The sequence below is a fragment of the Akebia trifoliata genome, chromosome 4 (genome assembly GCF_017979445.1).
Source record: "Akebia trifoliata isolate Shusen 1 chromosome 4, ASM1797944v1, whole genome shotgun sequence".
NCBI lineage: Eukaryota > Viridiplantae > Streptophyta > Magnoliopsida > Ranunculales > Lardizabalaceae > Akebia > Akebia trifoliata.
In genome coordinates, this window is record NC_141378.1 from 1,633,944 (window position 1) to 1,648,172 (window position 14,229).

At 34.9% G+C, this 14,229-nt stretch overlaps 2 protein-coding genes across 2 annotated transcripts; one reads left to right on the forward strand and one right to left on the reverse strand.

The window, feature by feature from the left end:
- Positions 1–2,836: 2,836 nt before the first annotated feature.
- LOC147402819 (RING-H2 finger protein ATL78-like) lies at positions 2,837–3,695 on the forward strand. Its single transcript, XM_086438170.1, has one exon. The coding sequence runs from the start codon at positions 2,915–2,917 to the stop codon at positions 3,590–3,592; it is 678 nt and encodes a 225-aa protein (XP_086294296.1). The 5' UTR covers positions 2,837–2,914; the 3' UTR covers positions 3,593–3,695.
- A 1,454-nt stretch (positions 3,696–5,149) lies between these two features.
- Positions 5,150–9,579, reverse strand: LOC147402820 (cytochrome b-c1 complex subunit 6-1, mitochondrial-like). The gene is made up of 5 exons (XM_086438171.1): positions 9,469–9,579; positions 8,005–8,060; positions 7,458–7,542; positions 5,456–5,545; positions 5,150–5,365 (listed from the first exon to the last, which is right to left on the reverse strand). Coding segments are annotated over exons 2-5 (210 nt in total). The 5' UTR covers positions 8,007–8,060; positions 9,469–9,579; the 3' UTR covers positions 5,150–5,332.
- Positions 9,580–14,229: the final 4,650 nt, after the last annotated feature.

Here is a 14,229-nt window from a genome sequence, read left to right on the forward strand (position 1 = left end):
AGGGACTAGTAGGTGATTCATTTTTTTGAATCGTTTAGTTCCCAATTCTAACTGTCTTATAAAAAACCAAAAAATTTATTACAGCCATACCCATCATTTGGAGATGGATCAAACCAATCAAGCTGTCATTGGATGATCATCAAACTTTGCAATGGCCCTTGAGAGTTGTTAATTGCAAATTATTTATATGCCACATCACATCCAAGATAGAGATACCAATGGATTGGATCGAAATTCCAATCCGATGTGATAACTTGGGTTATGGGTGGGGAATTCAATCCAATCCAATAAGGAATCAATGAGATCCGATCCGATTCAAGTGTGTTCGATAGGACTTGATATATTTTAAAATAATAAATAATACAAAGTGTAATTTGAATCAAATTTGTGAATCAAGATGGTATCAAAGTAGAAAAAAGGATAAATTTTGGGTAGCCATCTAAATGTAAATCAATTGGACACTACCATCAATTTGCATCGATCAAGGGCAAACACATCATCCATACTGCAACTAAGCTCTATGTGACTTACATCAAAGTCCATCCATCCCTCTATTATGGTAATCGCACGTGTATATCATGTTTATAGAGTTTTACACATTTTTGGAGTATGTTACTCCTCAGTTGCCTTTTTCCTTGGAAACCTCTTTTGGCCACGAGAAACACATTAACTTTCAGTGAAATCCACCTCGATTGGATCAAGTGTGGCCCTCTTATTGGAAAAAAAAAAAAAAGAAAAAAAATATCCCATCAATATATCTTTAAGTTTTGATTTGTCTCTGATCCCTTATTATTTTAATCAAATATGGCTCCCATGATTTAATTCAATTGTATTTAAATCTAGAGTTCGGCTCGTGTGATTTGTGGAGAATGGCTCGTAAGAAAACACATGATCTCAACTGTGTAAACATCAAGTCTAACGATTGAGATTTATATACAACTAGATAACACAAACTAGAGCATAATTATTTCGAGGATAAATTACATCCATCGAATTTTATGTTTACAGGGTTGGGATCATGTATTTTTTACACTAGTCAAAGGACCCAACCTTTTAATATATATTGGTTTCGAAGAATAAATGGTTTTTGGTGTGCGTTTCACATTGTGCTGGTGAGAAGCCGTGCATGTATAACCATAGATTATTTTTCTTAAGATATGAGTGAAAGGCACCTATGGTTTTACACAAACCTTCACAACAACACAATCACTCCAACGTGACTCTAGCTTCAAATTTATTTTTTTATTTTTTATTATTGATTTACATGAAAAAATAATTGAAAAAATTTAGTAGTTAATCAAATTGTAAAAAATAAGTGGCAATTTATATTGTCACCAAAATTCAAATTCAAATATGAGAGGCCTTGTAAGAAAGTCAAGGGTTTTTACAAGAAATTGGAGACATAATAAGACAGTCGGCAATGTTGCATGTTATCAGTTTGAAAATGTAGACTATCTCAAATATTCCAAAATCTAGAGGCATTTGTCTAAATTACCTTTTTATTTATTTATTTATTGAGATTGGACTGTATCTCATCATTTGAGGCAAGTGGGCGATCTATCAATATTAACTGTATGGTCATAAAATAATCAATTTTGATTATTTTAATTGAGGTTATATAAAAGCGATTAATTTAGGGGGATTAGATAAATAAATCAGAATAAAAATACATAGGTGTAGTGTGACGGCGGACGACATATTGGCTAAGGGCAATAGTTGTTGTGTAGAAGAATATGCCTTACACGTGGACAAATATCCCACGTGAGTGGAGGAGGCTTATATTTTAAGAGATATTTTACTTAGAGCATCTTATCTATGAAGAATTAAAGGGTAAATCCCTATTTCATGCGTTAAATTGGTATACTGTTTATTTTAATTTTCAAAACATGTTTTTACAATAAATTCGTGATTTTTAAAAATTACAAATTCGCTAATAAAACACCAATGATTTTGTCAAATAACGATCTTGTTAGTAATTTATCAACGAAATTGTTGATTATAAAAGTGACAAGTTCACTGAAAAAACATGTTTTGAGAATTAAAATGAGTAATGTACCGAAAACGGAATTTGGACACAAGTTGCGTGGCACACATTTGAGGAAAATCTCAAAATAAAATCACATATTGGGGTTCTCTTAGTAAAAGTGGTGTGGCAATAGAGTTTCTATTTTAATTATGGAAATATTCGGTAACTCGGTATGACTCAGAAATCGAGCTCTTATTTTAGCTCATTAATTTTTAATTGAATAATTTGGAGAACTCAAAGATGATAGCATATGTGTGCGCAAGTGTGACAGTAAATGATTTTTGACCTGACTTAATTAGTTGGATGAGTGAAACTAAATCAATAGACTCAGTGAGTAAACAATTCTGAGTTGAGTTGAGTGTAACTTAGAAATTTTGACGTGTTTCACATTTCCAAAACTATCTAGTGAGAATTAATCTCTTCTCATAACACGTGTACGAAGGTCACTTGACTTGACTCAAAGATGTTTCAAGATTGAAGAAACCTCTTAACTCTTTCCAAGTCAATGGGTCCCATGCAGCAATTAGAGACATGATATGTGATTGAGAAATCTTGTTTCCACTTGTAACTTTCTCATGCGGAGAAAGTGGCATGGGCCCATCACTGCTAGAAAGAACCCACAAAACTCCATGGACTTAGTGGAGTTTCCAAATGATGGAAAATTAATAAAAATAAAAATATTATCTTCTCTGCAAGGGGGTTTCGAATTTTAAACTAAACCATCCTAGATGCGTTGAATATTCTAAAGTTATTATTTTATTTAATATCATTTATATTACAATTATATGCTTTAAAAAGCAAAATCAACCCTTTATTGTGTCCCCTTTATGTGTGTGTATATATATATATAAAATATACCACCTATACAAACCACCTCTTAGGAATTCCATGCATTCTACTAAAACAATGTGGCCTTCTACTTCTTCCTCTCCATACATGTCTCAAGTTTTCTACTCAAGGAGGTTGTTATTACACACTCCTCATCACCATCCACCAGGCGAGGCAGCTCCACCTACCAGTGGGAACGGCCATGAATCATCAGGGGCTTATATGGGAGATAGTAGCTTTGATGCAAATGTAGTTATGATCCTTTCAGTCCTTTTATGCGCACTAATTTGTGCTTTAGGACTAAATTCGATCATTAGATGTGCACTAAGGTGCTCAAGCCGAGTAGTACTAGAGTCAAGTGATACCACAGCAGCAGCTCGACTAGCTAACACTGGAGTCAAGAGAAAAGCCCTCAAGACTTTCCCAACCTTAACTTACTCGGCCGAGTTGAAGCAACCCGGCTTGGATACAGAGTGTATTATTTGTCTCTCGGAATTCGCACCTGGTGAGCGCCTTAGGATCTTGCCCAAGTGCCATCATGGATTTCATGCTCGTTGCATCGACAAATGGTTAATGGCACACTCTTCGTGTCCCACTTGCAGGCACTGCTTGATCAGCACATGTCAAAAGATCGTCGGTTGTAACCAATCTAGCTCATCCCAGCCACCGGCAACATCGCTGCCACCACCACCACTAGAACCTGAAGGTTTGATACGTATTTATCGAGGTATTAGTTAGATATGTATTTATGGGGTTATTGGTTAATTGTATATAAATGTTACGCTGGTCTCTGAAATTGTCATCTTATAATACTTTTTGCTCCTTTGTATATTTTTAGGTCTAATTTTGCATAGTTTTTTTCTTTTTTCCTTATGGTTAAATTTTATATAGTTTACTAAAGGAGAAAATTACCCAAAATACAATTATTAAAGTTAAAAAAAGAAGAATACCCATTAAAGACAAAGAACCAGAGATTCTCTCATAATGGAGCTTGAGAACCAATGGAGGCTGACGGTGAAACACACTTGAGCACCTTCAAATCAAATCATGTGTACTAAAAGGGATACAAAGGGTAAAGGTACCCTTTGTATCTCTAGAACTCATGTGGGGGAATCTCTACCTGGCCAGGTTTTGCTTTTCTATAGGAAAGATACCTATTAATGTAATTTAGTGATACTGCAAGGAAGACCACCTGATTGGGCAATTATAGATGGGTCCACCACTAATGCAAGTTGTGCATTGGTAATTTCATAAGGGATTTCTATGCTTATCCTTATAGACTTGTGCCATGGGATTTCAAACCCTAGGTGAATCTGCATCTCCAAAAACTCTTTGATAGGTGATTCCTAGCCATTGGATGCATATATCCAACGTTACAATCTGATCTCAGGCTGTAGACACTGCAACACCCTTTGGGGGTCAACAGGTCCTAAAGAAAAATACAGCGTGGCAAGAGCTGAGGCCATGGATATGTAGAACCAATAGTTGGACCCCTTCAGTCCTTCATCGGGGCAGCCAGGTGTGAAAATCACCTTGATCATCTAGACAGCGAGATCATCATGATTCAAAGATTCGTACCATCTTTGAAATATTTCGATGTAACATATACCAATTTCTGCGAAGATGGTAATAAACCGTTGATCATAAAACATTATGTCAGAATGTTTCGTTTGAGACCATCTCAATTTTCCTCGTCATACAAGTATCGTCTCCATACAGTTTTAAACCTTGAGTAAGACCTGACGCCGACATTCAACCATCCAGGTCATACCTTTCATCCCACCATCAATAAGAACTCAAAAGCCCATGTTTTGGAGGTATTGGAGAAGAAAACAGAAGTGCAGGTTACATAAATAGGACATGATCCAAGGACACAATCGATGATACATCAAGAAATAATGGTTTCTCAGAATGGTTACCTAAGTAGCTGTTATCATTCCATCCCTACCTCTTATTAAAAATGATAAACTATAACAAAAAATATTAGTGTAGATGCTTAGTTTCATATAAGCAAGAATATGGATACCTTGGATACCTTTGAAGCTGAGGATCCCACAGATCTTGTGAGATTTCCATCAAAATTATTCGGAGTCAAAACAATTTATTCTTATAAAATCATAAATAAGACAATTCAATCCTTTAAAAAAACTTCTCCATGAATTTTTTTATAGGTTTACAACATAAATAAAAACTAATTTTATAGAATGTAGAAAAATAAATAACTTTTCGCAACGTTTCCATCATGAACTTGCAACAGTACACAACATTCACCAAAACAACATAAACCATTGATAATGACCCATGAAACCCTCTTTTATTAGTTTAATTCAGGTCGTCTTCATTCAAATGAGGAACATGACCATAAAGCCATGGCTAGTTTGGAGTACACAAGCAGCCAATCAAACATTCAAATGTTCAGAGCAGTTATAAAAGACTGGTAAATCAAACAGTAAAGAGAACATCTCTGACAACTCCCTCCTAACGCAGTTTGGTAAAAAGCTTTGGTGCAACCTGTTTTACAAGAGGCATTTTCAGATGAGACGCCAGAAAGATGAGTGTAATTCAACCTGAATCATCAACAATGAAAAGAAAAAGGCTTACACATGTATCAACGCAAGACCAGTAATCAAAGTACTGTCCCGTACAGTGCTTATGCCCAGTTTCATCGCCTTGGATCCTCTTCACACACGCCTGTATTAATCAAGAAAGGTTCAATTCACCAGTTGCAATCAAGTAGAATTACAAACTTTATTAACCATAAAATGACCAATGAAGATGGGGTAAGATTTTAAATAACTGTGCAAAAGATGATTGCCTTTTGACTTTTTTTGGGTGGGAAAGAATCCGTTTTATTTATTTATTTATTAAAATTGCAATAGACCATAAATGAATAGTACTTATTAAGCTCCAATCAACGGAATGCATCTACATATCCATGTAAACATGGTTGCACAGACATAGGTACAAATACAATGGTAGCCACTCATAAATATTCTAACTTCAGTTATTTAAATAAAATAAAAATGAAACAATGGAAAAAACTAAAAAAATAGTTTATCCAATTAAAACTTAAACAAGAGAGGACATCAATGAAACTACAAGTCTATAGAGCTGCTTTGGATTCCAAAGGCTTAAGAATAAATAGGACCAAGAGTGAGTATGTATACACACAAGGGCATGCATTAGTACTACCTGGTGACCAGGAAATGGCATCACAATCACCATGTTCATTGCCTTGGTTATAACATCCAAAAGGATGGAAGAAATTCATGAAGATATTGCCAAAAGACATAGAACCAGTTGGTCAAAGTGGAGACTTGCTTCTATATTATTATGTGACCAACACGTTCCAAAAATTGTATAGTAATAATAGGAAAGATGAGAATGTTGAGATGGATGGGTAAAAAGACAAAGAAAGATAAAATATGAAATAAAATTATTCATGGAGCTCCAATAGCTGATAACCATAAGGAAAGTCGATTAAGATGGTTCAGTCATGCACAACATAGACAACGCCAATTGAAAGAAACATGCAAACCGGACGGCTCTAGATGAGTGAGTCATCAATAAAAAAATGAAGTGGATTAACTAAATACATGGGTTTAAGGATTGAATGGATGAACATATTTGTTCAGCCATTTGGGACAATCCTTTTACAATGAATCATAATGAAATGAAAGTGATCATTCCATCGTAAACACGTAATACAAGTCAAATCTACCCCACCGACGTAAATATTCATGAACCATGGAACAACCTATGAAGTCAATGCACAACAAAAAATTCCAATTGAACTATAGAATAAGTTACTTCAATGTACTTTCACAATTCAAGCTTTAAACTTAAAATGACATTAAGATAGAGTTTGCTACAAGGAATATAGCCCAATTGTGTTGCACCTAATGTGCTTTCCTTTTTGATGGATAAGATTGAATTTTTTGAGACCCACACAGAATTACAAAATAGCATCGTTGTTGCGTTCATCATCAACATCTCATCTATTTTTTTTGATAAGTATAAAATTTTAAAAATGGAGAAAAGAAGAGGGGGAGGCTGAGATAGTCCCCAACATCTCATCTATGCTGATCTCTTATGTAAAACAATTGTAAATTTTTGCAAGAAGATATATAAAAGTAAAACACAGGCAACTTTGGGATATACATGCCCAAATACATAACCCAGCCACACCCAAGGGATTGCAGCTATTGTGTTTTGGTTTTTTATATGTACTTCTACCATACTGCATTACTAGCTGTCCATGAGCTCGTAAGCAGAGTATACTACTCTCACCTTCACCAACTCAATGTGTAAAACTTCATAGGAAAAGTACAGTTTAATTTGAATCACGGGTTTCAGGCCCACCTATACCACAATGCATGGTGTTTTGAGCTGTATGAGTATGACATAAGCAATTTCCTTTTTGGTTGCTTAAGTCAACATAGTTCCAACACCATGGATAGCTGTATAAATGATGCTGCGAGAAACCATTTGATATGGTAGCTTGAAAGAAACCAATGTTTCCCAAAAAAATTCTACAAGAAGCACGACGTTGAAAGTGCTGATGCATAGAAAACATTGATAAATTAAATTCAATCGAAATTACCTGGTATTCAAGTAAAGGTTTTACGCACTTTGGCTTGCAAGAATCCTCGTAATACTTCTTCTGATCAACAGGTTCCTCGTCCGCCCTAAAGTGCGAAAAAAGAAAATAGAACGCACTCAAATAAGAAAAGAAGTTACACTGAAATCCATGCAGGACTTCAATAGACATATAAGTGGGTATTTTTTATCACTGATACTACAAGAAACTGAATAGACATGATGAAGATGCATCTAAAATAAGACACCATGATTTTAGCATGGAACAAATAGGTAGAGAATACATTGGATAATGCAACTAATGGAAAAACTGATGCAGTATCAATCACATTTTATAAAAAATTATTGAGAAATAATACACATAGGAATAATAACTAAATTGATAAATAAAGTCAAATAGAGAGATGATGTAAAAAGTGGTAACCCAAAAACTTATCAAAAGAAAAGTGTCATCCCAACTGACCTTCCATGGGGCACACTTACATCAGCATTAATAGCATGCATAGGAACAATAACTGTTATTAATAAATAAATTAGAAAAGAATACCAACATGGAAAGTGAAGGTGGAATATCACCGACTCAATGCAAATGGTTAACTGGTTCAACCTGCACACAGAAGGTAGTTTTTAATACCACATAGTAACCAACTGTCAAATGTATAATTAAAAATAATAATAATAATAATAACAAACTGTCACCAGAAATGCATCTTGTTATCTATTTAATGAAATACAACGGTTCACTTCCCAAGGTTCACCAGAAATAAATCTTGTTATCTATTTAATGAAACACAGCGGTTCACTTCCCAGTGTTTACCCCCCCCCCCCGGCACACACATAGGGTTGGGATATAATCTCTGTGCGAATCTGGAGGACAACTCTCTTTTATTTACTTTTCTCTTCTCCTCCTTTCCAAGAATACCCCTCCAACTTAATTTCCTTTCCTCAACTACCTCCTCTTAACCCCAAAGAGGATGCCGTGCCGGTAGGCATAGGCAAACTCTAGTGAATTTATAAGAGTCCTGCTTGTGTAAATAGGAAAAACCCTCCTATTTTCTCGCTTTGTAGAATGGCAACTCTCCAAGTGTATTTTTATAATTTATAACGTTTTGCTAATAACCAAAACATCCCTACATGCCCTTTTGTAAATCACTAAAACATGTGAACAAATAGCACAAATCATGCAAATAGAAAAGAACTGCCACCAAAAATCCATCTTGTTCTGATTTAACAAGAGTGGTGTGAGCCCTGCCTGTGGCGAGCCACTCAAACAGAAAAAGAATCCTACTTTCCCTCTTTGCAAACCATGTATTCACAAGGTAATTTACAGTTTAAAAGGGATTGATAATTAACAGCACACCTTCATATGCCCCTATGTCAAACACCCAAAAAATTAGCAGAAAAATCACATGGATGCATGTGCAACAAAACAAAGTGGCAAGTTGGGCCGATCTTTCTAACAATCCATTGTGCCCTAAAGTAGCTCATTATGCATAATCAATATAGACACTAGATCCAAGAAGTAGAATTCCCAGTAAAATTAATCACAGCTTGTCTAGCAAATACAACAAATTACTACCTGAAATTTAATCTAGAATTGAAGCATCATTCATCAAAGCCCAAATAGAACTAAATCAATGTGATCTCTCGTAAATTTCTTCACATTTTAATTGGTGATTCTTTGTTCTTCTATATTCGTGCATTTTTTTTTTTTCGATATATTCGTGCATTTTCTTCCAAATCTAGAATAAATCTTGATTTTTGCTTCGCCGATTAATCCTTTCGTACATCTAAAAAAAATTATCAGGCTCGGAGCACAAAAACTCCTGTGATCGCATTGCAAGTGAAAACGAATGAACATTTAATGGATTTAACATAGAAAGATAAATGTTTTACGGATTAAAACCCTAATTTGAACGAGAACCGCATAGATGTCTGGTTAATTACGAGTTCGATCTGATTAACTAGAAAACATAGAGTAATATCTGAATGAATAAATCAGAGAGAACTCTTACCTCTGTGAGAGAAATGTAGATCAGCGAATTTGGGGCTTTAGGCTTGCGAGACTATTTTGGTCTTGGAGAGCTAAATAAAAGCGTATTTTCTTAAATGCCTTTGGGCTCTAATGTGCGCCTGCTGTACTCATTGCTTAAACTACGCCTCCCAATCTTGACCAATACTTAGCAAAGTCCGGAAACCCTATGGGGCGTTTGCATGGATCGTGGTATCTGATTGGAAATGCTGAAATGACAAAAAGAATTTACTGCAATTCTCACAAGTCTGACATGGGATGTGCACATAATCATAGATGTATTTTCTCGAGATACGAGTAAAAATCATCTATGGTTATGTATGCATGTTCATGTCAGAATTGTGAAAATCACGGTAAATCCTATGTCATCCCAGCACAACTCTATTTGATTATGAGGAAGAATCAATTTCTAGGATTCAAGGGAACGGTTGGTTCGAATCCTATAGTCAAAGTATTGGTCATGATCAGATTCTACAATCTACATGGGAGTTTGGTTCAGATTGTAGTGATGATATATATATGTATATATATATTTTTTAAATCAGTGAAGAAAAGCGGCAAAAAAAAATCAGAAACACGTCTCATCCTGTGTTCTCGTGTTTTTGGACGACTAACAGTTTATAGGTTTTTATAGTAACTCTTCAAAACAATGTAACAACTTTTTAGTCGAGGGTTAAAGTCCTATTGACAATAAGAACAAAAGAAAATATAAAAGGAGAAGGATTTTTAGCAGGGCAGAGCTAGTAGGGGCAATTGCCCCTATAGAACTTTGAGACACCCCTATATTTTCAACTAAGTACATGCCCCATTTGTCTCCACTCCCTCACCTCTCTCCCTATTTGCCCTCACACCCCTTTCCTCATTTGCTCCCACACCCTCACCTCCCTCCAAATTTTGCCCTCTCTTCCCTTCATTTTTTTGTTGATGACATTGCCTCTTGATGAAGCCTTCTTATATAATAATTGGAAATGATTTAAATATCATTTTCTTCAACTTCTAATAAAAAACCTATGAATTTCTCCTGAAACCATTCATCTTCAAGTTCTTCAACTATACAACTAATCATAGTTTGCTCCCATTACAAGAAAGTCCTAGCTCTACTCCTAGTTTTTAATCTATAGTTAATGTGTAACAATCTTATGATCAAGGGATCAAGTCCTCTTACCAAAAAAAAAAATTTATTAAAAAAAAAAGAAAAAAAGTGGTTGTACCTCGTTGTCTTTCATCCCCGGCATGTAAAAGTCTTCTAGGTAAACCTTGGTGCACTGCTTCCTATCATTAACCTCTCCATTGGGTTTGAGGTTAATTGGTCTCCTTTATTGTTTTTTATTTTTATTTTTTTTAAAGGTCAAAGTGAGAGGGGTGCAAGACAAGGACTTCCCAGAAAGGTCACCCATCCTAGTATTACTTTCACCCAAGCATGCTAAACTACGAAATTCTAATGGGATTCAGTACATTAATGCTGGTATGATCTCACCAAAAAAATGAAAAGAGTTACTTTTCTTTCTTTTTTTATCTTAGTTAATCTCACTCTTCCTTGTAATTTCTTCTTTTATAACCTGTTAAAAAAAAAAAACATGATTTTTTCAAACTAAAAGATTCCTTTCAAAACCAATCATTTCAAGCCCTTCAACCTCCACTTAATTGCAAGACATTTTATTTTGGGATTGAACATGTAATATGTCTGTTAGCCAAATGAGATTTTGCCTTTAACACTTAATAATGTGACATTTTGTATCATAAATGTAAAAATGGATTAGCAAAAACAGATTATGATCATAAATTCTAAAATCATATTTTTTAAATAATGTAGCCAAGTGAGAGTCTGGGTTATAAAAATTAATTTTGTTAATATAATTTTGACAATTAAAACTAAATGCCTCAATCTTAGATATGTGTGGAAATCGTTAAAGTTTGAATATATTCTTTTACGAGTTGGGGGTTGTGCAATCTTAGGAGCTTGTACTACTTCCAATCATAAGTGGTTAGCTTTTTTATGAATAAATTTAATATTTAGATTTATTTTATTTTATTTTTTCTTTTCCTTTTTGGTAAGTTAGGGTGTCCTGACCCCTTGCGGAGCAATACTATTCCCCGAGGATGTGCATTGATCACTCTCGAACACCAATTTCATTCAAGGAGTGGTATTGAACTAACGACCTTGGACAAGAAGTCCAAAGCCCTTTGCTAACTCCGTCGCCCTTAATAGGTATGGGAGTTCATTCGTTCTCATTAAATAAATGTCCTATTCGTTTATCAAAGAAATAGTCATTTCAACCAATGATTTCTATGAACGGTGCTCGGTGCAATCCCATGAGAAGAGTTTGCTGACATGGCATCATGTAGGCTTTGGGGCATTACGCCACATGGGCAGATCATGCTTGTTGATGTAGTACAACTTATAGAATATTCTCCTCATAATACTTTTGCAAACAACATAATCCTTGCATGATGAATCATATTGTGGTGTCATGGGAGACATGGACACTCGAGAAACATATTGTAGTTGGAAAAAAGGAAGGTGTCCAAGGCTGATATTGTCAACGAGGGGTTGCGAGGAAACTTTTATCACCATATAATCCTATTGAGTAGGAATTGAGATTTGTTGCGATTAGCTAAGATTGGATTTAAAATCCTTTGATTAAGCTTTGATTTGGGTTGAGTGATTCAAAGTTCTGATCTAGCTTGGATTAACATTTGATCTAATCTAGAACACCCACGAGGCACCATATGTATGTAGAAGAAAGTGTCAATGAACACAACTTTTAGATTTGTTCAGAAAGTATCATATGGCAAAGTTCTAGCTTTTCTTTTTCATTTTTTTATAGGTAAATTGGACTTGAACCCATGACCTCAACCTTGATTTGCAATTTATCAAACCAACTAAGATATGGTTCTAAGCCTAAAATATAATGGGACAGTAATAGTTGTCTATGTCACGCTTGGGAACATTGCATTTCAAGACAAAATATGGAATAGTAAATAATACTAAGATTATTTCATACACTATTTAGTGGTTAATTAGGATAGTCTTGTTCTAGGCAAAGAATCAATAAACCACTACATTTTCAAATTTAGAAAATTAAATATATCGATTTCGAGAGAGTCATTGCCAGACCATGGGTAAGAGGCCCCAATTTACCTTGAAGGGGAGTAAAAAGAACAAACGACTATATCATGCGATGATAAGGTTCAAAATCTTAACCCCAAAGGGTTGATGAGGTGGCCAAGACCACGTCCCAATAATCTGAAGTCTTGAGTTCGAATCACTCTCTTGGGGCCACCATTGGGGATGCATCTCATAAATTATCGGGGAGGGGGAGGGGGGGGGGGGGGGGTCGGCATGTGCCCGATGATTAGTCAAAGGTGATCTAGGAGGCCTAGATAGTTTGGTTTCCAAAAAAATGATTTAAAATAATCTTGCACTGTGAGTTGTGATAATTATATTTGGTATGAAGAAAAATCAAGATTATCAACAGACATTCCAAGACAACTTGAATGATTTTCAATTCATTGAATATTTTGGGATCGATGTTTTATTCCAATATTGGCTAATATCAAAATATATCGAAACATTTTTGAAACAATACAAAACTTAAAATCACGATCATAATAACAATAATTTGATGCTTCATCAAATAATCAAATACTACGAAATACAATAGGTCGAACCCATGCCAAATCTCAGTATATCCATGTTCAAATCCATATTTTTTAATTTGAATCTGGCTTGGATTCATCTAGATAAAATCATATTGGAACAATTTTGTTTTCACTTAATCCTGTTCCGCACCAAATTACTTGATTCAGTTCATGTTGGATAATTTTGGACCATTTAACATTTTTTATGCTTTAGTTCGTTACTTGCTATACTATTTTATTTTACATTATAAGTAAAATGATATTTTTAAAAACTAAAAAATAATAATTTAAAAAAAAATATATAATTTGGATTGATGTCGATATAGATGCAATCCGTCCCCGACCTAGATCCGTCCTGGGTCAAGGGATATCATATTCAACCCATTTGTTATCTTAGATATATCCCACAATCAGTTAAATTCGATTTTGGATCAAGCTCGACCCATATTATGTCCTACCAATTACATAGAGATTCAACATCATTTTATGAGAAAGGTCATCACAAAAGATTAAATCATGTTCATATACAACCAAAAATAAGAAACAATGGTAGATATTTTCACAAGCATTTTCAAGGCATGAAATTCTACAAACCACGTGGAATTAATCCTTTGAATTAAGGCTTGGCAAATTGAAACCAATTCAAAGTTTCTCATTTAGGTTAGGTTTTCTTAGACTGACTCAAAGTTTCTGGAAAAAAATTTTCAAGAAAAAAATGGTTCACACATGACTTTTGTAGGAAAATAAAATAAATGATTCGTGCTCCAGTGACCTCAACATTCGACCTCAGATCGTACATCTTGACGTGAAAGTAGATAGAAACCATAGATGCTTTTTCACTCGTATATCGAGGAGAAGCATCTAGGGTTCCCATACACTTTCACGTCAGGTTTTGTGATGTGGGGTAACTTCAGCATTATTCAAAATGAAAATACGAAAGCCAACATACTTCTTATAATAACTGATGACGCGACAGTCCAAAAGATCGTCCGATCCGATTAATTTATATTTCGGCTAAGCCGGCGGCTTACCATAGCCGCCCAACTGACGTGGCAAAGGTCTTCTATGACCGAAAGTGAGATCGTACGGTTAGTATACTATA

Coding starts and splice junctions, on each gene's coding strand:
- LOC147402819 (XM_086438170.1), top strand. CDS start 2,915: ATGCATTCTACTAAAACAATGTGGCCTTCTACTTCTTCCTCTCCATAC.
- LOC147402820 (XM_086438171.1), bottom strand. Junction 5,546..7,457: donor AACCTTTACTTGAATACCAG/GTAATTTCGATT, acceptor TGATTAATACAG/GCGTGTGTGAAGAGGATCCA. Junction 5,366..5,455: donor GGTCTTGCGTTGATACATGT/GTAAGCCTTTTT, acceptor CTTGTAAAACAG/GTTGCACCAAAGCTTTTTAC.